The sequence below is a fragment of the Ciona robusta genome, chromosome 11 (assembly GCF_009617815.1).
Source record: "Ciona robusta chromosome 11, ASM961781v2".
NCBI classification, from domain to species: Eukaryota; Metazoa; Chordata; class Ascidiacea; order Phlebobranchia; family Cionidae; genus Ciona; species Ciona robusta.
Genome location: NC_143245.1, coordinates 5,877,451 through 5,899,733, shown reverse-complemented (window position 1 = coordinate 5,899,733; position 22,283 = coordinate 5,877,451). Strand labels below are relative to the sequence as shown.

General features: G+C 40.1%; 3 protein-coding genes across 5 annotated transcripts; 1 reads left to right on the top strand and 2 right to left on the bottom strand.

Moving 5' to 3' along the window:
- Nucleotides 1–692: 692 nt before the first annotated feature.
- LOC149728740 (uncharacterized) lies at nucleotides 693–5,294 on the top strand. The gene is made up of 5 exons (XM_089888036.1): nucleotides 693–963; nucleotides 1,177–1,325; nucleotides 1,573–1,675; nucleotides 1,734–1,825; nucleotides 2,555–5,294. The coding sequence occupies exons 1-5, from the start codon at nucleotides 729–731 to the stop codon at nucleotides 2,687–2,689; spliced, it is 714 nt and encodes a 237-aa protein (XP_089744162.1). The 5' UTR covers nucleotides 693–728; the 3' UTR covers nucleotides 2,690–5,294.
- On the bottom strand, nucleotides 3,375–18,102 carry LOC149728739 (RNA-binding protein Nova-1-like). 2 transcript variants are annotated; one of them, XM_089887998.1, is made up of 6 exons: nucleotides 17,867–18,030; nucleotides 13,418–13,530; nucleotides 13,004–13,186; nucleotides 10,061–10,197; nucleotides 7,553–7,645; nucleotides 3,375–7,332 (listed from the first exon to the last, which is right to left on the bottom strand). In XM_089887998.1, the coding sequence occupies exons 2-6, from the start codon at nucleotides 13,515–13,517 to the stop codon at nucleotides 6,202–6,204; spliced, it is 1,644 nt and encodes a 547-aa protein (XP_089744124.1). In that variant the 5' UTR covers nucleotides 13,518–13,530; nucleotides 17,867–18,030; the 3' UTR covers nucleotides 3,375–6,201. The 2 variants fall into 2 exon arrangements, with proteins under 2 accessions (XP_089744124.1, XP_089744123.1); XM_089887997.1 differs by lacking the exon at nucleotides 13,418–13,530 and having other exon boundaries at nucleotides 17,867–18,102.
- A 712-nt stretch (nucleotides 18,103–18,814) lies between these two features.
- On the bottom strand, nucleotides 18,815–22,107 carry LOC149728738 (seipin-like). Of its 2 annotated transcripts, XM_089888009.1 has the most exons (7): nucleotides 21,803–22,106; nucleotides 21,516–21,633; nucleotides 20,919–21,137; nucleotides 20,515–20,649; nucleotides 19,997–20,276; nucleotides 19,591–19,828; nucleotides 18,815–19,336 (listed from the first exon to the last, which is right to left on the bottom strand). In XM_089888009.1, the coding sequence occupies exons 1-7, from the start codon at nucleotides 22,054–22,056 to the stop codon at nucleotides 19,252–19,254; spliced, it is 1,329 nt and encodes a 442-aa protein (XP_089744135.1). In that variant the 5' UTR covers nucleotides 22,057–22,106; the 3' UTR covers nucleotides 18,815–19,251. The 2 variants fall into 2 exon arrangements, with proteins under 2 accessions (XP_089744135.1, XP_089744136.1); XM_089888010.1 differs by lacking the exon at nucleotides 18,815–19,336 and having other exon boundaries at nucleotides 19,587–19,828; nucleotides 21,803–22,107.
- Nucleotides 22,108–22,283: the final 176 nt, after the last annotated feature.

Genomic DNA, 22,283 nt, shown 5'->3' with positions numbered 1-22,283 from the left:
TCGAACAATGGTGTTACGTCTCCATCTTGTCTTCGTGCGTCGTATTTTTTACTACGTGCTTTCCACGCCAGGGTAAACCGCGTTCCCTCCAGTCGATTCCATTGTCTTACCCACCGTAGGCCGGAATGTTATACCTCCTTATGTGACGAAGCCACCACCCGCGAGGTTTAATTTCTCTTCGGTTTTAGATAACACTATGTGCTCGGTAAATAATCGAATGGAAAGCGACCGATATGGTGGCAGTTCTGTTTATACCTCAACGTCAGAAGATATCAGGTAACCGAAAGGAATATTGTAATTTGGAGCGAGAATTAAACTCATATAACGTAGCCGGGGATTGCTATTAGTAATGGGACATTACAGATTCAAACTAGCAGGCAAACACCTCATGTATCGCAAATATTTAACAGCATGAGACATCTATAAAGCTGTCAAAGTAAAGTGCAGATTCCTAGTTAACTATTAGATGCGGAAACCAGGGAAAAAACATTTCAAAGTTGTACAACGAAGAGTGTAGTTTATTCCCCGCTTAGCTGTAATGTAATTTTGTTCAGCTATGCTATAGCATAATAGGAATTATACCAGAGAATATTTAAACCATGTTGAGTGTAGTAAAATGTGCGGTATAATGAGAGACAAGGTTCGGTTGAAATGCTTTCCGTAACATTTACACGCCGTTACATCAACAGAATTGATTTCGTTTCAATAATTTTGAGATTGTATGCGATATGGACAAGATGGAACTAATTGTTCGTGAAGCCTTTTCGACAGAAAAAGCCAGCAAGGAATCGCCGCTAAAATCGAATGGGACAGCGGCGCCTTCGAATGGTTTCGGTTCCCGGGGATTCCCACCAGAAGACAATACAAACCCCTTGCCCAAACCTCCCCTGCTAGTTACTGAACCAAGTAGTGACACGGCAAATGGTAAAGATAAAACAAAAGTGCAACAAAGCCCCAATGAAGGTATTATAACGTCTTTGATTTGTAATCGTGAACAGATTCGTTGTCAGTAGCGCTCAGTCAACAGTTAAGATTCTTGGCACTGGTTAAATATTTCTTATAACCACAGGGCGTGATAAATCATTTAATTTCGCTGTTTGTTTGCTGAGCAAACACTCATTTATCGATTTCAACGGTGCGTTCCACACTCATGACATTACACACGTCTCTTGACAGACACGGAAACCTTAAAGGTGGATATGTTCAACACGGGACAAAACATTCCAAGCAGGCCCACTTCCGCAGCTCACAAATGGAAAGTTGTGCAATCCGTGGTATCGGCGAAAAAAGCTTTTCAAAATTTGCCGCCAAAAGAAGAGCAGAAGGTGATGTAAAAGATCCAAATATTGACAGCCAAACTTTTAACCTGTGGCCTAATGCTTGACTTTCTAGTATAGCGCTATCGGTTTATAATATATTGAAATTAAAGATCGATTGCAAAGTCGTTTTTTATCGATTCTTTCAAGTGACCAGAATCTGTATATTGAAGTGAAATTAACTTCGTGCGAATGCAGCGAACACCTATAGTGAACCTCATGGCATGTTTTCCCTTTTAAAATATATTCATTATAGGTACCCAGCAGACATATGTACGGTTCGAAATCTGCAATACCAGTTCTACCCTTACCTCTTGCTATCACCTTTCTCGTGTGTAATTGTATTGTGCCAGGCTTGGGTAAGAATTAAATATTTAGAAAAGTTTCAGCATGAACTTACTGTATGCATGTTCACAGGAACCATCATTTCTGGATTTACATTTTGTTGCGTTGCGACGACCTACGACTGTAAAGACAGAACCAATATTTCCCGTAAACTTCCGTGGCTGGTATGTATAATGTATTGCATACAAATAATAATTTGTATTGTAGCGGTAACAGTAGTACATATACAAATCACACACTCCTTACTTTTAATTACTGTCCCAACGTAACAAAGCCAGCATATGTGCGGGATCAAGAACAATATGAATACCCGATACGATCAATATATTGAATATACCCTGGCGAGATTGCATGAGTTCTTATATGGACTATATGTCAATCTTGTCGATACGGCGCACACGGCTTAGGTTTAATTGTCTGATCTGCTGTATAAAACTATGGGATAGAAAAACCGGAAGATTCGGATGTATCCAGCTTGTTCTGTGTAGGAGCTCTTGCAATAGAACACAAAAAGCGGATTTCACAGTGGTATAGCTTTTTCTATATAGTGGGGTGGAGTAAGATGGGTCATTATTTTATATTCTTTTCTTCTTCCATAGGGTGGTAAACAAAGAATATTTACCGAATTAAGTAACCGTAGCCCCAACGTTTTTAAAAGAGTGATGTTAATTGTTTAAAAGACGACCAAGAAAAACGGGCTTCAGGTGCTAGCGCCATCCCATCTTACCCCACACGACTTAATAGTTTATGACAAACAAGTTGCCCCAAATTACAACTTACTGTTTAGCTGTGTGATTTTTAACACCGTGAATAAAATATGTTACTAACAGCATTCCACCTATACGAATCAATCTGCATGTTTAAAATGGTTTCCACGGTATATTTTGTTGCAGATCACAACCAATTTACTAGTCGGCATTGGGCAGCTGTTTACCGTTACCTTCTTTCTAGTTGGTTGGGCATGGAGTATATCATGGGGAATCACAATGGTTTATTTAGCACTAGATCGCAGGAGATCAGCTACGTGATCTTTACCCCAATCGCCTATCGGTTTGAGAGAGTGTTTTGGGTTACGCTTAAAAAGTTTTCTTCCTATCTGTATACGCTGGATGTGAAAAGCGTTTTCATGGCAGAAGTTGCGCACTTGGCTCGCCAATCAGAAGACCATAGAACATCAATACGAAACTGATGGGTATTAGCCGAATACCCACATAAAGGAAAATCATGGGAGGGCATAATAAGTCAATAACAAAACTTAGGGAATTCTTTCTATCCTACTATTTTACATACCTGTATGGGTAATATTATCCACCGCAGAGCCGCATATGTCTTTAGACACCCCAGAAGGTTATTTCGCGAATCTCTCAAGTGTAATTTTTATTCCTGTCAATCATATTATTACACCCTGCCATGCAAATGGCCCCTTCCATGTGATTTGTAAATGGAATTTGTGGTGCTGTTTCTACACTATACATTTGACTTGTTTGTGTTGATTAAATTGTTTGTTTGCATTATATAGCAATAACACTTCGAACTGTTCTTGTAAGCAATGAATTTGATACCTTTTGGTTACCAACTGTTTTTAGCATGACTTATCTTAGGACAGGGGTTGGAACTGACTGCAAATTACAGATTTGTGCTTTGGTATGTGTGAAAGAAAGTGAAGCATGCTCACAGCTATTTTGATGATTAATCGAAAAAAGATCACAAGGATTATGATGATGATAATGTATATTGTGACGTAAATGAAACGACACTGAATCACGTGGCTGTCATGGCACGAATGATCACAGAAATATAACCACAAAAACGTCAAAGCGGGCACCGTAGTGTTGTTAAATATTTGCTGGCAATGCAGCAACACCTGATTCTGAAGAGAAATTAATCGATCAGCTACTAAGTACGTGAAAATACCGACTGATGAACCTTTTCTATTATAAGGTTCCTTAAGATCGATTCGGTGGTGACCATCATATTGGACACGTTTGAATTACGCATGCAGGTGTGGTATCAACACCACGATGTTCATATTTGTTAGTATGATGAAAATGGGGCAGCGACGGAAAATGAAGGAATCGTTCGTGAGTTTGAAGAAAAAATATGAAAAACGACCGGAATAGGAATTGGCGCAACATAACTGAAAACGATGCGGAATACACGGCAATGAATGATATATATATATAATGTTAAACACCGAACATGACAATGTTAGTTGGTTATAAAATCAGGACGAAAACACTACCAATGACGACAAATTATATGGAATGGCTTCAAAGTTATGAATCCTAGCACGAAATATACTTTTGTTGGATCGTGCATTTAGTTTATTAGAAAAATATACATCACAAATAAACCAACAGTCCGTAACTGGAAGCAGCGGTGCCTGTGACTGTATCAGGCAGCTATTTCACTTATAAAAAGCCAAAAAATAAATCGACATTTTTAATTTCGAAATGAAGGCTGCTTTTCGACAGCAGGCAACCCTATTGCGGGTGCTTCACTAGTACGGAAAATAAAAGTGTTTAAGTAGTACGTTTGACATGTTAGATAAATATCGGGAACTCAGTGAGAAAAAAAAAGCAATAAAATATTAGCGCATGCAAGTAACGAACGAGCGTTTTGTAAATCCAAAAAATAATAGTTCTGTCAAAAAAAGAAAACTATATAACACTGTGAAGACGTCGTGGTTGCAATAGTTTTAGCTTAGCCTCAAATTAAAACACGACACAGTGAAAAAACACATAAGGAGAGGCCGCATTTTGCTTCAAAGCAGAGCAGCACATACCCCCACGAACACTTTTAATTTGTTTATAATATATTTATGTTAAAACTCACCCGTCATGGTTGGTTTGGTCGGCGGCAAAAGTTGGTTCCTTCGACAGCAAGCATTCGTATGTTTGTAGATCCCTGTTATTGTGTTCTGTTTCTAAAAGACATTTGGGGCTAGTCCTTGACTGGGTTTTAAGGTGAGTTGTGCTTAGTTAACTGATAACATGTAAGTGTGCTTTGAAGAATCATTTGATAAATTTTTGATGATTTAGAATTTAGATTTTGTGTGATATGTAAGGGATAGAAAATCGGCGTTGCTCTGATCTCGTGGTATGGTTTGATTTACGTTTTGATTCGGTGCGTTTGAGGCTATATGGAGATACAGTTCATGTGTGAACGGAGGTGGCAGATGACAGTACAGGACGTTTGTAGAATGATTGATTCGCTTAGGTGAGGGTATGTAGGCTTATTTGCCGCCGTTTTGTAAATTAGCGACATTGTTTATGCGTGTGACGTCTAAATGCCTACTGTCAATTGATTGTGATGTAGGAGGTATGACGAGGAACCAACAGCCATGACGTAGCCAACCATGACGAAAGAGGAGAAACAGAAAACTTGATATAAAATGTCTAAGGAAAGAAAGAACGATAAATGATCAGTTTAGGGTGTTATCGACTGGCGAATCAAACGAACTAAGAATAGAATGACCATGCAATGCCTAATGCGAAAATAACAAAAGAAAACAAACACGCTACGATGCCGTTGAACTTGTTCTAAAAACGAAATGATCAGTATGGTCTTATGGCCGGCAAGATGTCTAAAAATCTCGCCGCGTAGTTTCGAGCAGCGTGTTTTTCAACAGAACCGTCTCCCCCGAGTCCACACCGCGTGATAATTTTTCCATGCCGATCGATTTCTTTGGAGGCGAGTGCTGTTGCAGTTTGGAATTCGGTTTGGCAATAATTAGGCCTAGGCGCTGCAGTATTCGCTGGCGCATTGAGTAATTGCCAAGCTATCTCGCTAGGGACTGCAGAAAACAGCTGAGCGTGACGTCACTGCTTTTCTGCAAACTTCGGTCAAGGTCTAGTCGTGTAAGCGACATCGAATCTGCGACCTCGCGCCTTAACATCGGTCGTTATGAATTATTTATCCCGAACGAAATAGGTGCGTGTAACCCGTTTAACTATTCAATGGTGGTGTTTTGAGTGGTGCGTCTGATTAATCAAAAGATTGGGATTAAAATTAAAGTTTACTTTGAGAGGTTACCGTTTCGAGCGTGAATGCACGTCTAAAAATGGCATGAATGTTGCTACAACTCGCCGACGAGCATGCGGAAAACTTCACCTTGAAAAATGGACGAAAATGAAACAAGCCCTTGTTGCTGTTTTCCAAGCGATAAAATTACTTATTTTTTGCATCATCTATCTCGACCGAGTTAAATTTGGTCGAAATCCGATACGAAAAAGCGGGATCGATGGTAGTGCACAGTAGTGCGTCACAAACTCGCAGAGATTTCGTAATTGACTTGAATAATGTATGAGCGCGTTTCGTGAACGCCGAAAAAAGCAAAGTCGTGTACGCTGTTTGAGATGATCGAATTTAGATGCGATTTTGGCGAATGGCCCGGAAGACTTGATTTGGCGAGGAGACTTTTTAAGAAACGTACTTAGCGCTCCTCAGTGCGAAAAATTCAACCTTACTAAAAGTACAAACTACTAAGGTAAAACAATATGCGGCAGCACATTTGTGGAAGACTGGCGTCGTCCCTGACCTACAGTAACTTAGCCTGCTGTGCCCTTGCGTTCTGCGCAGAAGCGACACGTTGCGTTATAAGAAACTGCGCAGTCTGTGGGCATGGGGGCTTCCCCGTAATCGTAACCCTCCTGTTCCTGGTCCCGGCGACGTAATCACCCTTTTTAGAAATTTGAATTTTCGCCCCTGATACATCCTGATACTCAACCAATGTTCTTCCCGCTTTTCCGAGAACCGCTCCGATCAGGTTTTCAGGAATTGCCAGTTCAATCGTTTCTTTTTGTCCGTCGCTCGACTTTTCGATGCTTAGGATACTCACGGTTGAATGGGGGCTAAATGAAACCGGCAGACCGGGGGTAGAAGGGGTGGAAGCAACGGAAAAACTCGTTGGTGTCGCCGCTGGTGGCGGGTGCTGGGACACTGTGGTGAGACCGCCGAGGCCTGACGTCGCTCCAAGCAACTGTGGGTGACCGGTGGTCAGGTAACCAGCATTAGCCAAGTTTGCAAGGTAATTGCTCTGCATTGAAATGGCTTGGGCAGTGGGAACCGCCGTCGGAATACTGGATTCCGTCGGTAGAGCAGTGGCAGAGAGCAAGGGGGTAGCTGAAGGGATTGGACTTCCTGCTAGGGAGCCTGCAGAGATCATCCCGACCGAGGTAGCGATGCCAGGGTGTACACTTGGATGTACACTAGGCATTACACCCAAGGTACCATAGTTCACGCCTCCTAAGGTGTAGCCATAGTTCGCTAACGTTGTCATGGCGTGGTTTATGGTCGTCAGTTCAGGCGCCGGTGTCACTGAGCCGCTGGACAACGCGGACTGGTGCGGGTGATGGGAGAGTGGCATTGCTGTCTGCAGTACCTGTTGGCCTGGGATGACATAATGTCCCAACATAGCGGCCACGGATGGGTGCGAAGCGTCAACTAATGCAGCCGAGCCAGCAGCGTAGGGCGATCCGGTGGGATTCGCGTTAGCGATCGGGCCAGCGATGCCAGAGTAACTTATGTGAGGGCAACTGGCGCTTTGAGGGTCGTCTTTAATTTTATCAATAATAATATTAGATGCTGTCATGAGTTGGTGCTTCTCTCCTTTGATTGTGATGACTCGTTCTTGGACGTTTACCCCGTCTGGCTTTTGCGAGAGTTGAACCTGACACCAAAGAAAGTGTTATAGACTATTAAAATGAATCACTGCTTTAAAATTGTATTGTCATATCTCCCTGAATACACATAGCGCACGGCCGTATAGAGAAACTAACAAACTTAATACACAAATCCCAAGCGAAATAACCAACATAAGCTGTTGATTTTCATACGTCGTGATTTATACAATACTTAATTACTCAACAAAAAGCTTGTTTATGTCTTACCTTCGATCCACTCTCTTCCATAATGGTTTTTATCGTTGCGCCGGCCTTTCCTATTACCAGTCCCGCAGTTGTGTTGGGTACGATGATTTTCACCTAGAAAAGTTTTAGTAGGTTACAAACTTTTCTCTCTAGCATAGAGCAGACTTTGAGTTTTAACGACTTAAGTTATGACGGATGGTTTTAAATAGTTGTGGTAACCCTCATTGGGTGGTAACTCTTGGTATGGAGTCTGGACCGAATAGGAGGTTTTGAAATGATTATTAACTAAGCGTCACTTGTATATTATACTGACGCCAAAATCACTTATGAAGTAATCTCTACTAAATGATGGAATTCTCTATGGACCATTTTCCCTAAAAAGCGAGGACCAGGCTGTTTTCTGTTTATTGGAACCAACAAGCTTGATGGCGACTTTTGAATTAGCCAATCAGAGTAAAGTGGTAGTTTTCCACTGGGACGGCGGCGGAAAGAAGCAGGAGCAGCAGCTGCCAGAAAAAGCAAGCTCCATACCCTTGGGAACGTCTTACTCTTTACATCCCAGGCTCACAGAAAATGTTACATCGACCGCCTTATTAAGCACGTGACATGTAGTTTCAGTTAAGCCATGTCACCCTGACTCAATTCTAATTATATTTACTGCGTGTTAAACAAAAGGCGAACATCCATCGCGAAACTGGCAAAACAGGATCGATTTAGGGGACACGCATGATCCTTTAAATCAAATCATGTCTTAAAAGAGATATCAAGTATGCTGTTTAGCCAGACACGGCGCATAATACCATACGTGCTTCCAAAGCTGCCCAATCAAATATGCTGTTATCATCGAAATGGGAGGCTGTTTTCGCAAAACACGTTAGCATGTAATGTAATATATGCCGCTACGGCTGGTTTAAGCAGAACCAACTTAGCCAGCAAGTTTTAGAGGTGCTATTTTAGTATCATCGTAAATATCTCACAACGTTTTGCGTTAATATCTGCGTGATATGTCTTTGCTTGAAAAAGCGGACGGTTCTGATTTAATCAAAAAGTTTTGTAGAAACTCTACATCAAATAAACATGTCTCTCAGTTTGCAAAATTGGTAGACATTTATAAAAACTTTCGTTTTATTGCTTACCGTTGGTCGTTAACTGCTGTAGTCAAACATTCGTACCAATTCATCGGCGAGTTACCGCTTAAACTAAGAAGCAACTTGGTGCTTGAGCTTTACAGCTTGGGATGCAATAAAACCCAATTTTAACCATAGTAACACGCCAGGGTAAATATGTAATAACTCAGCGGGAATTCGTGACGCAAGCCGAGTCCGTTATTACCCATACATCAAACACTAAACAGCGAAAGCCCCAAACCCTGCAGCGCTTGAATCCGGTAATTAAACTATAAGGATTCTTGCCGTAGTACCATGCACGCAATGAAACATTTAAAGGTCACAAAGTTTTGGGCATATTTGGATTTCACCGAATTTTATAAAGTTTTCACGTACTTCATGATATCACATTCCGCATATATAACACATACTTACATCTACGATACTAGCGCCCATGCCTATTCGACGCTGTTGATTGTTATGTGGTGTTTTTTCAGACATTCGTGTAAAAGAAACGTTATTTTGCGATATTAGACCGCATGTACGAAATGTTAAGTGAAACCGTGAAAACTGTTCGCAGTGAAGAGCCATCAAAGCTGTCCAAACAGCGAGAGTCTCTCGCAATTCCTATTGAAAGCCCTTATGCGTCCAGGCAGCCTTACATAAGAGCTCTTATTCGATCAGCTTGCTGCTTAACGAATAAAAACACATTTTCAGCGACCATAGGTTCTGCTGAAGGGCCCTCGTCAACGAAGTGCATCAGATTTACCGAAAGTGATTATTAAAAAAGAGAACGAAGCCATTTCTCGGTGAGCGGTAAGAAGCGTTTTAAAGCACAGAAAAGCTAATTGTAGCAATGAACCCGAACCTAACCGCCATGTGTTCCATGGCCGCAAAAATTGGCCAAACATGACAAAAGTATAAGACACGAAAGATATTGTCGGCGAAGTTCGTTCTGTTCACAAAATCAGCAAGAATTAAAAGCCACCCGCTGCGAAATTTAAATTGGAAAACCAGCGTTCATTGAAGCGTTTAAGGCATAATAGACTCCCCATGGTAACTTGGGAATGTCAGAAGCTCCATAATTTACACCAGAAGCTGGGTTGTTTTAGCCCTCGAAAGGCGAAAGAAGATAAAAGCAACGTAACCACTGAACCATTAAGCGATTGGATGACGTAATACTCACTGGACCGTTACCGGATTAATCAGGAAGGTTCACCGCGTCACAGAAAAATATCCAAATAATGATGTAAGCTTTTACCAATGGTTTCCTTAACTTTATCATCGTTTAGTACGAAAAACACAACTCTGTTACTTTAAGACTAAACGTCATCGCAATTCTAGACGCGCGTCTACTGTTCACGAGCAGGGTAATGAACCTGCGTAAAAATACAGGCGGTAGTTAGAAAATGCCGGTATAAACCTGTTTTGGTCGGTCTCCGATGATCGCAGCTAAATCTTTGGGCACAGGGAACTCGTACACCTTCTCTATAATGGTATTTTGCACCTTCATCAAGCCTTCGGCGGTTCCTTGGATCAAAACGACTCGGTCTTGGGTTCCTGAAAGCAGAAAACGGAACGTGAATGAAAACATTCGAAACATTGACGCACAAGGTGGCTGATATTATCACCAAAGCCAGCGGTAATCGAATCCGACCTACGGTCGAACTCTTGTGCCTGCTAGGCATTGCAAGTGGAATAATGGTCGCAAAGTGGCCAGGCAGAGTCATTGGATAAGATCAGTTGATATTCAGAATATTTTTGTTAGCACTGAACGTTGATCTTTAAAATGAAATGCTTGTTTTTATAAGGGAGGGCCTTTACTATGTTTTGAAATATTTTTAGTTTTAGCTACTGGTGTATTTTAAATACCAAACGCATTATTTAAAGCTCCCCCCAAAACATCATTCGCTAATTCTATTTTGTGACGTTTAAGCGGTCGCAGCAGCAATGCTACGCCACACGAGATTCTTTCTACTGCGCATGCGCAGTATGAAGCACCGTATAAATCGATTTCGATAAAAAATTCTCCGCGGTGTCGCAGTGTTTACGAGAAACGGTTTAAGAGATTACGCAACATTAATTAACTAAGCACTGGAACACTATCGTCACGCTTTGGTCGTCTAGTAATGCCAGAATCGACATAAATTTGCCATATCTATTATCTACGTATTACTGTGCCAGAGGTAACGTATGTGGTCCTGGAATAAGAAATCTTTGTGCCCCACAAACTAGCCGAATATGTGCATAAACACTGTTCTGCATTATCTTGGATCTACACAACTGCCCAAGGCAAGCCAAGAGTTATATTTTTAGTTGCAGTAGACACTGTATGCAAACTATACACCAGCGTTTAATATTCTATTGTAACCTTTTAAAGGCAAAATACAGATGAACTGTATCGACCGTGGCCATCAGGTTGTCAAATGTGATTGAAAGTTTCTAAAGTTCTTAATTTTTGATACATTTCCAAAACGTGCGGGGCCTGGACACAAATCAGCAGCCATTTCATTTAGTCGTTGTACATTTTGAGGCATATGATTTTGAGTATTTTACGTCATACTCAAACGCCATCAATCAACAGTGCGGGTCTTGCTCTCTGCCATTGACGGTGCGTGACCAATAACATAGCTCACTAAATATTGACAACAAACAATAACGCCCCCTCCTAAGACCCTTCGGTTTCCAGCATTACTCCATTAGAATTAACGTCGTAATAGACAGACATTTAGGATGGGAATGTTTACGGAAACATTGGCTCCCTTGTTTGTTTATCATTTAATTGATAAACCGCGCTTTTGTTTTTAAATAACTATAGTAGGTTGGGGTAAAATGAGGCATGTTTTTATTTCCTTTCTCTCCTATTTGGTAGTAAACAATGAGTTATCTAACCGTAGACTCACGACTGTAAAAGAGCTTTGTTTAACTGTTTACTTTACAATACGATTAGGAAATATGTCATTTAGTTGCTAGCGGTATCCCATCTTACCCAACCGTACTATTTATGCCGCATTTTGGCAGCGGTCTGTGTAGTCTGTCAGGAGAAACTGTATATGCGCTACATGATATGGTGTTAAAATAAAATTGCTCGTAATCTGACTTATTGCAGAATTGACATTTTGTCGTACTCTAATATTATTGTTTTCTGTGAGGTTTGCCTCGGGCCCGTAAAGACGCTACGCCGTGGTTAAATTTATTTTGCTTGCAGGAAACAACCTTTTCTCGAAATAAGATCGCTTGTCCAATACGAAATATTAAACCACGGGAAACAGCAGTACTTCGACCTTTTGCACCAAAACTGCGCATTGGTAATTGTAAGTAGATTGCTGAATATAAACATTAAACACCATGAGCACCGCCCATGCTACCGTTTTCTACCAACACGGTTTCTCGCCTTGAAATGTATTTGTTATTCTTCCTGACGCACCTGAGTAAAGCTCTTGAGGACGCGATTTGCTTGTGACGTAATAATCGATACGTGGGTCGAAGCGTCGGTGTAGGATAAACTAGCGTAAATGCAATTTCTATTGAACACGTATTTCGAATGAACTGAAAAGCTAGCATAATAAACTAAACTGTCACTGTTTATTTATTATATAAAAAAAGATATAGTAGGGTAAGGTAATATGGGATATATTTTTATTGTTTAAAACACGACCAGGAAATATGGGATTAGGTGCCACCAGTATCCCATTTTACCCCACAGTATTATATAACATTAGTGTTTTTTCAGGCCTAGGGTTACAGGCAGAGCGTATTATAACTGATTGCCTTCTGTATTTGATCGTTGTAAGTTTAAGCAGATATATTTGCATGTCAGTTATTTCTGCTATGGGTGTATTTTGTATATTTCTCGTAAAATTCAGACGCGTAAGATTTTATGACCCATTTTAAAATGAATTAAAACACATTGTTTCGAGGCGCATGGATATGCTGTATGGTATATTTAGCTTGTACTGATGGTCTAAGTCGTGTTAGAACCTACTCCTATAGTAACTTGTGTAATAATAAGCGCCAGCCGCAAATTCCCATAGAGCTTGTACACAAACACGATACCATCTTTCGTTGTTTAGCAGCGATCCCTGTACCTAGCCTTTGGCTATGCAAAAGCATAAAGAAAAACAGAGCCCGAATCAATTTAACTCAAATTATGTTTTGCCTTTGCCGAAAGCGTTTTCTGAAAATCAATTCAAGCCCCTGTCGCGAAAAAGCGTGTTTCACTGGCGAACAGGGAAAAATCTCCAAATTCTATTAACAACAATTTCATGAAATTAGTAAAACACCTACCTAAATGGACCAACAACTAAATCCCATGACGTACCTCGCCGTATGACCTCACCTAGCATGTAAAATACACCACACTTACCGGGGTAAAAGTCCTTCGCTTTTGACAGCTTAATAATGGCCCCTGAATCTTTTTGAAGTTGTACAATAATCTGACCGCCTTTCCCGATCACCGCCCCCGCAGCGTACCCCGGTATTAGAACTTTAAGAATGAGCTGGCCCGGCGGAGGTGCTGAAAACGTCACTCCGTTTTCAAGGGGGTAATCTGCAAGTATAACAGTAACGTAAGTGTCATTAAACCGAAAATTGTAAAAAAAAACTACATAGTGGTAATATATACAAGATTGCAGCTTATATTGTATTAGAATCGATATTATTGGGTTTTCAGATCTTTTTCGAGATACATTCTGTGTATTGTCAGATTCCATTACATGCTGCATATTTCCAACTCGTTTCTTTCTCGTTTTTAAATCCCTTTTAATATACAGTTTCTCACCGTGTGCCGTGTAGGCCTGTATGAGACCGTATTCGTTACCGTTAGACACAATGCTGTAGCCAGCATTGTACTGGCATTCATACTCCATTGCATTTAGCATTATCCTACTTTCTCTGTCAGAATGAAAAGAGCGATTAATGATTAAGTCATGAACCTCCAATACGCCAGGCTCTTCTGTACTTATATAACTACAAGCTTTAACCCTTACACGTATCACTCAACAATATACGGCCCCTTTTCATATTCATCGATCGAATACATCTATAATTGCTTGCGACCTCAGTTCATAGAAACAGGAAAACCGCAACGCCATTAAATTTTAACCTCAAACGCAGTCAATCAGGCGAGAACACTGCTGCATACAATGAGCTGATACTAACAGGGCCTTCCAACATCACTGCGCGCGTGGATACACATTATATACTCAGCCCACTCTTTCCGGCAACGATGCAACCTAGATGCGGACCTGCGCTTTCGAATCTGGCCAGATATCTTGCCCTAGCAGTCGCCGTCCTTTATTCAATTTATTGTTCTTAGATTTCTGGGAGAAAAGCAAGAAAAACACTCGACGTATTGCTTCCTGAAATGCACCGCCTATTACGAACGAATAAGCACCGCTTCTGGGCGGACTGGTACCAACAACTTTCATTTTATTTATAGAAGCTATCAAACAGAACGCGTAGCAACTCGATCACTGCACAAGCATTGTTGCTGTACGCTGCGTTTGAACAGCTCAGCACTCCGGAAAACAGTGTTTCAAAATCATTTTTTAACCGCACCCTCTCGCAACAATACTGTTTTTTTCGTATCGCAATCGGGAAGCACTCTTGTCGTAAAACCAGCACCTTTGTCTAGCGTAGTCAGCCTCTGCACCCCTTTACATTCAGTGCGGTACTTTTACGACGGTTCTACAACCGCTTCAGTTAATTATTAGATTTTATTCAAAGCATCCAATTTTACTGCCGAGCAAACTTTAGCATCGCATGCCTGACTAATGGCTGAACATTAACTGAGAGTATCATTGGCGAAACGTACAGAGCTACCCGCAGTAATGTTCGGACAATTCTTTACGACCATGTGCTGGAATTGAAGTACCGCCGCTTGTTTGTAATTTACAGCCTCACAAATATAATCCATTACAAAGCATTGCAACACGGACGTGCTTTAAGAAATAATGTGAAACACGCAGTTAAAATTTGATGAAAAAAATCGGTCCGAATCGCTGTCATTTCGCATTTGTTACCAAATGTATACAAATTAATGATACGACGGCAGAAACCACAGACAACTAAGCGCATGTGTTTGGTAAACAATCTCACTTCGATTTCTTAATGACGAACCCACTAAGTCGCGCTAAGGCGAATCAGTGTTTCCGGGTGCGAAATAGAAACCGTCTGGAAACACTGCGGAGACCAAAGCAGTTCGAAACTAATCTCTCGTGATGTCGTCCCATGATTTCCCAAAGGCGCATTAGCGATGAACCAAAATTGCGAGCGTATGATTGGGGTCGACGTCACTAAGTTTCCATTTATTCTGATGACCTTTTAACTATATCAGGAAATTGCTTCGTTTCGATCGCATACATTCTTCAAATCAATAAATCTAAATGCTTTGGTATAAGAATGTGGTACCTTTTGTAATTAATTCGATAGTTTTGTATTAAAAGAATATCAACTACTTTTAATTATCGGAATTTTGCTTATCGTCACAATCGAAACGCATCGATCTCAGTGTAGTATTGCACATTTTGCCGTTTTTTTAAATCTTATCAGTATTAAAGTTCGGTCAAGTGCATCCGTCTAGCGTTGTTTGTGCTATGTAACTTGTTGACAAACATGCAGATCGAGCTGGGCTCTCATACGGTCCAGCCAGAGCATATAATCGATACAAAACTGCCTACACATCACTTCGAATGAACAGCACACTCAACAAAGAAGCCAAAACGTCGCTTGTTTTTAATTCTTCGTGAAATACATTACACGGTTAGTTACATTAACCGTGTTGAGACAACCGCAGTGAAACCAAAAAATCGCAATTTACCAAACTGGCACGACCGAGTTTTCCTAATTTATAAACCAAAAGAGCGCTAGAGCAGTATGGGCTTTTGAGTTTTAATACCGCGAACACCTTGAATTCCTGGAACGCGCGACCTCGGTGTAAGTTGGGCAAATTAGCGCGTCATGTTGTCTTAAAGCACGTCGTCTGTGCGCACATTAAATATTTAAGCTTGCAAATTTATTACCAAATCCAAAGAATCAATAAAAGAGTCCCTTGTACTCATTGGCCCAAAGAGTGTTGGGTCTTTTGTCTCTGCCGGCCTAATTAACCGTGTAAACTGGAACATTTTGTTTATTGCCCTTCAGTATTCAGATTTTCGCTGTCTCTGTTCCTAATCTTTACCAACGAAAACGCAGCGCCAAAAACCCTGTGTTTTAAAATGCAATATCTGCTGTTAAACTGTAAATTGCTGCCTGCCTCTGATCTGTACAGTGGAAAATACGCCGTGGATTGATGTAAAGCTCTGTTTCCGCCTCTTGGAGAGATCTGCATAAATCGTGGAGACCAGAAGCACGACTAGGACAGCTTAATCCATCATACCCACACACTCTCAGATCCAAACACACAAATTACAAAATATTATAAACAAGTAATGTGAATTGGCTGTTTTATTCAGTCTTAGTTTCTACCGCCAACAAAACAACGCGCCCGATTCTTTTTTAGAAAATTTGTTTACAGGAGTTTTGATTTGCATATTTTTTATTGTTAAAAATCTTACAATTACAGTTTATGTAAAACGCACAGAACGTAAATTTAACCAAATTTGAGTACTTTGCGATTCTTTTCCATATATAGCTAAAATTTGAATGAGAGTTACCATTGTGGGACCTTTTTATTAATGTTCGTATAATAATAGTAATCAGGCCGAGCAGCGAAGTGTAGCCTATACCCAATCAATACATTTTATGAATACTGGTATGTTTTGAGGTAAAACTCGACGCTTCTACACAGACAGGCTGGTTAGATCAATCAGCGGTATTACGTAGCTTGAAACAACGGCACTGGCCGCGTATGTACACGCGTGCTTAATCATGTTTGCGCTCTAAAGGTACGAAATCTTAAGGATATCTCTGTTTCAAGCACGTGAAAGCAAAAAGCGCAAACAGTCTGCTTGTTGGGAGTTATAACATTGAAAGTACATGTTATAGCACCCGGTGTGCTGGGCACTCGCGTTTCAATATAAGTATTACCAGCTTTTCGGCACTTACAACTCAAGTGTAGGAGCTATGTACACAATAAGGGGAATGGGTGACGTATAAGAAGAATATATTTTCGGCAAAAGATAGTAATTGATAACGAGGCATTTGGGCACCAAGCAGATGGTAGCGTAAACAAGCAACTTACGTCGGCATAAAATTGTGAAAGCGAAGCCCTAACTCGTGACGGATATGCTAATTACTGCTCGGTGCAGGAAACAGGCAGTCTGACGCAAGTCACTCCTTCTTAGACAATGAGTAAGAGTTAGGCTCGGGTTTCTGTCCTATCGTGCGTCGGGAAAGTAACATTTAAAAAAACGATTCATCAAAATTCTGATTTAAAACACCACAGTTTAGCGTCGCGCGACTCTGTTTATGACGTCATCATTTCTGGCGCGGAAGTCGATTCGTGTTGAGCGTACGGTGTTCGACAATGGGCAATGGCAAAGCCGGTGACCTCGAAGGAGAACCGGAGCTGCATTTCTAAGCGCAGCTGGTAGTTAATGTTAGCTGATACCCTCACAGCCAATCTGTTCAATAGGACTTCGGTTGACAATAGGATTCGCTGCATGAATGGCGAGCATGGTAGAGCGGTCATGAAAGCCGGTAGCAGCGGGGGTGCGTAATGGGAATTCTTGCTAAGGACGTCCCGAAGAATAACATGAACGCATGAGCAATTCTATTCACTGGTGGTCACGTCACAAACTCGATCGTCGAAGCGACGTCGTAAAAAACAGCTCATGACGTCTGATCCTGACAAGCACCAAGCGCATATCGATTTTCCAACCGAAAATTCAGAGCAGTACTGCATGCACAATACAACGGACCGCCTACACGCCTGAGATCAATACGCGCTGTACTAACTCTGGCCAATTTTCAGTTCGGTTACCTAACAGAAATCTTAACCCAAGTTACCCGGTTTAAACTCGTATAATCCGCTTTCGAATTCTTTAACAGTGAAATACCTACACTAGCCGCAGTTATTTGTTACTGCAACAAATTGTTTCTGTCTGACATGATTTATGCTTGCATATACAGCTCACTTCCGTATTCTAGTCTCCTGTCCGTCTAAAAATAAATCAGCCAAGCCACCTAAAATCTGAACCGCTGCATAAACTGTGGTCGTGCTACCAATATATAGTTGTTTAGTTGGTGAACCGCACAGCAAAACTTTTCCTGTTGTTTAAAAACCCACCTTCCATTTCGGAGCGTTCTCTCTTGAAATCGACCAGTTCAATCGGTTCTTCCAGCGGTCTTTTTCGCGACTCGATAAGATATGTCCCGTTCGGCATAGGTACTACGGCCGTCATCATCATCGGCGCATTCTGTCACAATGCGATCACTTCTGGCGAACTAGCTTGCTGGCTCTCGAACACTGACAGTGCAGCGAATTTTTTTCTCCGGCGTTCTTTCCCTCGACTCTTCATGAACGCGCAGACAACAGTGTACGCGCGCCGCTCTATGGCAGTTCGGAAAACCTATTTACCCGTATGGCTGAATTGCCTACGCCCGCCCAATAAGCTTTACCGAATAGCTTAAGATCGTGACATAAATAAACTGCGGCATGCGTATGCACGTGATCAACTTATTTCGAGGCTTCCTACTTAGTGTTTAAGTATATGGCGTTGCTTTTTTTCGGTGCCGACAATTACAATATACTGCATTAAATAAATTACTATATACCACATTAATACCATTTGCAATAATAAAAAAGCCGTATAACATTTATTTACCACTAATGATTGGTATAGATATATGCATGTAAATAATATGCATATAGCTATACCCGCCAACGTATTGTTAACAGCCGTGACGTCATCGCCAGCGTGAGATTAGTATTTCATCTCTAGCGACACACTGTGGCGACTCTTGTGTCATAAAAGTTACAAAATGCGACATCAATTACTCATAGGCGTCACGTTGTTTTAAATTTGTAGCAAAATCTGAGGTGACAAGCGGTACACTAAATGTCAGTGTATGACAGAATATAAACTGCCAGGATCAACAAAAACTCTTGGCAAAATGTCAAAAAACGACAAAAACTGTCTTTTTTTGCAAATAAAACCCTAAAAAAACGTGCAAACAAAATCGTTAACCTGCACCTGGATTTCCTTCATCTTGCTAGTTGACCAAAATCGTAATATTTCCGAATAAAAGTGCAATTTTATTAACATTAACAGTCTGTATACAAGAACATCCACAAACCAATGCCATTTTTGCAGCAACACTTAACCAGCAAGTAATTTGACAAAGAAATATTTTTGAAAATGTTACATTTACAAAACACTTATGGTACATATGCAGCAGGAAATACTACACACAAGCTATATTATTAAAACAAAGAAACATAAGAACAAATAGAATAAAACCAAGTACTAAAGAAACATGGTAAATAAATAACACACTAACAAAGTGCAAGGTTTTAGGCCTGAAGAAAGAAATAAAACAGAATAACAGGAAACGGCAAACATGCTACTTTTTCAAATCCAGCCTATTTTTCATATAAACTTAGTCTGACAATGTAAAAAGCTGAGCCTTACAATTTCATGTTGTATATGGTGTTTGAATTGTAATATTGCTTTACAACACTTGCCTTCTTCTTACAGTTGTATCTACCTGTGGATCTACAAAACTACCGTCTTCATTTGCATTGGACTCAGTAATCCTGTAATTGGGAAGTTGTGTATTGAGAATGTTAGTATATGCATTTGTTCACTTATCCTACATTGAAAAGACACACATGGTGTATAAATTATGCTCATTTTTAAGTTATAAATAGTGGTATGTGCTGCACATGGTGTATTTAAACTATTCATATAACAGTGTCTTATACACCAAAAGCAAAAACTATCCAGTATCTATACTCCATGCATATTGTCATGCAGCGTAAACTTGATTTGTCTTAATTTAAAAACTCACGTTGTGTCAATCGCATCAATCTCTGGCTCGCTTGCTTCTAAAGTTGGGTTCGATGGAATCAAAAAACTTGACTCGCTTCCTTGTGTGGAGAGACGGGAGTGTCCGATCATCTCAATGGAAGAAGAGGAGGAAGAAGATCGGCGAGATGATGTTCGGATGCTGTCACTTATGACGAAGCTACTGCTGATGACATCAGTGGTGACTTCATCAGTATTGGCAGGCGCAGATGGCAGATTATCTTTAAAAAATATGCGAAGGAAAATGAAAAAGTTGTTAGAACAACAACATTCAACTATCAGGTTTATGTTATAAATTTACAACATCAAAGTAAAATTTCAAAATACCCAATTTTACACCCCATAAGCTTGCATTACCATCCTGTACACCATAGTAGCCAGCTCTGTACCTGTTACAGCAGTTCTCTCTTGTCTCTCATTTCTCCTTCCAACAGAAGTTGGAGCAACTGCTTTAAAGAAGACTTTCCACACGAAGAAGTAGAGAGCAGCAACAACAATGCAAAGAACAATAGGGAAAACAATTGCTGTCCCGAAAACAAAGGATACAACGGGCCAATGATACAGCAAGCTTTGAATGCCATTAAATCGTAAAGTCACGTCAAGTTTTGCATGGTTTACTGTGATTGATGGGTGGTCAATGTAAACTCGCGCAATCCAGTTTAAACCTGCCTGTGTAGGAAAGAAAGTGTTACATTTATCAATTAAGAATTCCATGGTCCCACAATATCTCATTGTCTTAAAAATTTAGGGAGAAACAGCAGGACTTCAACAAAGTTAAAAACCTTTTCACAAACAGCACTAAAAATTATGCAATCTAGTTTTATGCATACCATACTAAGCTAAGAGTCCCAATGTTTATTCTCAAGCTATTAGTATTTATTCATAGCAGTGTTTGTCAAATACTTACCGGATTTAATATGAGTTGGTCAAATAGAACGATGTCAAAAGTTTGAGTTTCTTGGTAAAAATCAAAGAGGTAGAATGGCCAGAAAAGAGCAACATTTATTAACTTGATGATAAGTGACTTGTATTTAATTGCAACCTGCAAATGGAAATTAGGTTTGAAGTTTCGTAAACACTTTTCATATTAAGGTATGGAAATATAGTTAAGCCAAACTTGACTCGAGGAAACAACAGAATGCGTATCATATTCTATTGATATTAGAAGGTACCGAAGCATTTATAATGTTCTTAACAGTAAGACGGAATACAGGCACCATCTATAATCCAAATGTAAAAAAACATGTGATGACAGACTGAGACAGGCATCAAAATGACTGACAGCAATAAATATACAGTACAAGCGCATACCGAATTAGTTGCACGAAATTTGGAAACTACTAGCTTCTCTTCTAACTCTTTGTTTTTGTATTTTTTTGACTGTTTTTCCTCAAACTGGATATTTATATTTGTAGTGTTATGACCTTCCACTTCCATAATGAACATAAAGCTTTCAATATCAAGGTTCCCAGGAGTTTCAGGAATTTCAATTTTCGCCACAACACTGTATGATTGACCAACTTGTAGCAGCTAAAATGAATAAGAAAACAAGTTTAAATGTTTTTTTTGTGCCAGTATACTGTTGGGAATGAATGAATGGCACTTAATACCCATGCATGGTAAGGTAACGGCAGTCATTCTAACATTGGTGCTATACCATTAAACCTTGCGTGTGCTTTGAGTTACCATGAATGTAACTTTGCGAGTATATATAATACAACCACTAGTTTTCACAAGCATTGAACCCGGTATCTTTTGTTTACGAAGCGAGCATTGCAACCTCCAATCCACAAAACAGCCCAGAATATATTTTACCAAATAAAGATGAAAATGCCCTTTACAGTTTTTTGCCATTGTTCTATATATTACTGTAACTAAATATATATTACAAGTTTCAAGTATATTTACCTTATAGTTGTCAGCATAACCAAGAGGAAGGGTTGACACCGGAAAGCATTCTTTTGAGTAAATATTGCGGCTATGACCTCCAAATTTTTCAAATCTTTTGTGTCTTTGCATACATGCCCTTTGGAAACATGAATGAGTTTGTGTTAATTGTGTAAAACTTATGCAATTACTAGATTAGCAATTAATTTTTATCACAGCGTACAGCCTGTAATATATTTTGGGCCAGTTTCTTATGAAACAGTCTATAGTTTATAAAATAAATGGCGACACAATCTATGAAATGTTACCTGTTATATTCAAACTTCAATGGAAATGAATAGTAAATTGTCGGCATGTTGTAGAAGTAGATTGTACCGAAAAGAATCGCAGAAATGCATAGTGACACGAAGAGAATGGTAAATGCGACAAGAAGTCCTACGGCAACTTTTTTCGCGACTTCGTAATGCGGTTCGATACGAAGCCATAGCGTACGCAGGAGTGGGTCTACATGTGCAAAGTATATCTCGTACAAAATGCCGCAAACTGCGCTTACTATGCCCATACTTTACGACGTGCTTCGAAGGTTCTTACTTCTTACTATATCAAAACAAAATAGAAGGGTAGTATCAAAATAAAGATGACCCTTAACCCCTGTCGCCAGCAGCAGTCGCGAGTTAAAATGTTTTGAGTAGTAGGGCGCACAAAAACGAGGTTTTATCAAATTTGGGCATCTTTTCTTCTTTATAACAGTAATTTTGTTCATTTTTTTGCTATCGTCGTCCTTACCTA

Bases quoted from the DNA above. Each gene is read 5' to 3' on its own strand.
- LOC149728740 (XM_089888036.1), top strand. From the start codon at position 729: ATGGACAAGATGGAACTAATTGTTCGTGAAGCCTTTTCGACAGAAAAA. The intron at 964-1,176 runs GTATTATAACGT...GTCTCTTGACAG, and splicing joins GCAACAAAGCCCCAATGAAG to ACACGGAAACCTTAAAGGTG. The intron at 1,826-2,554 runs GTATGTATAATG...ATTTTGTTGCAG, and splicing joins CCCGTAAACTTCCGTGGCTG to ATCACAACCAATTTACTAGT.
- LOC149728739 (XM_089887997.1), bottom strand. From the start codon at position 17,987: ATGATGATGACGGCCGTAGTACCTATGCCGAACGGGACATATCTTATC. The intron at 10,198-13,003 runs GTAAGTGTGGTG...TTCTGCTTTCAG, and splicing joins AGCGAAGGACTTTTACCCCG to GAACCCAAGACCGAGTCGTT. The intron at 7,646-10,060 runs GTTTATACCGGC...AAACTTTTCTAG, and splicing joins TCGGAGACCGACCAAAACAG to GTGAAAATCATCGTACCCAA.
- LOC149728738 (XM_089888009.1), bottom strand. From the start codon at position 22,056: ATGGGCATAGTAAGCGCAGTTTGCGGCATTTTGTACGAGATATACTTT. The intron at 19,829-19,996 runs GTACAGAGCTGG...TATTTTTTAAAG, and splicing joins AGAGAGAACTGCTGTAACAG to ATAATCTGCCATCTGCGCCT. The intron at 19,337-19,590 runs GTGAGTTTTTAA...TCCCAATTACAG, and splicing joins ATTGATGCGATTGACACAAC to GATTACTGAGTCCAATGCAA.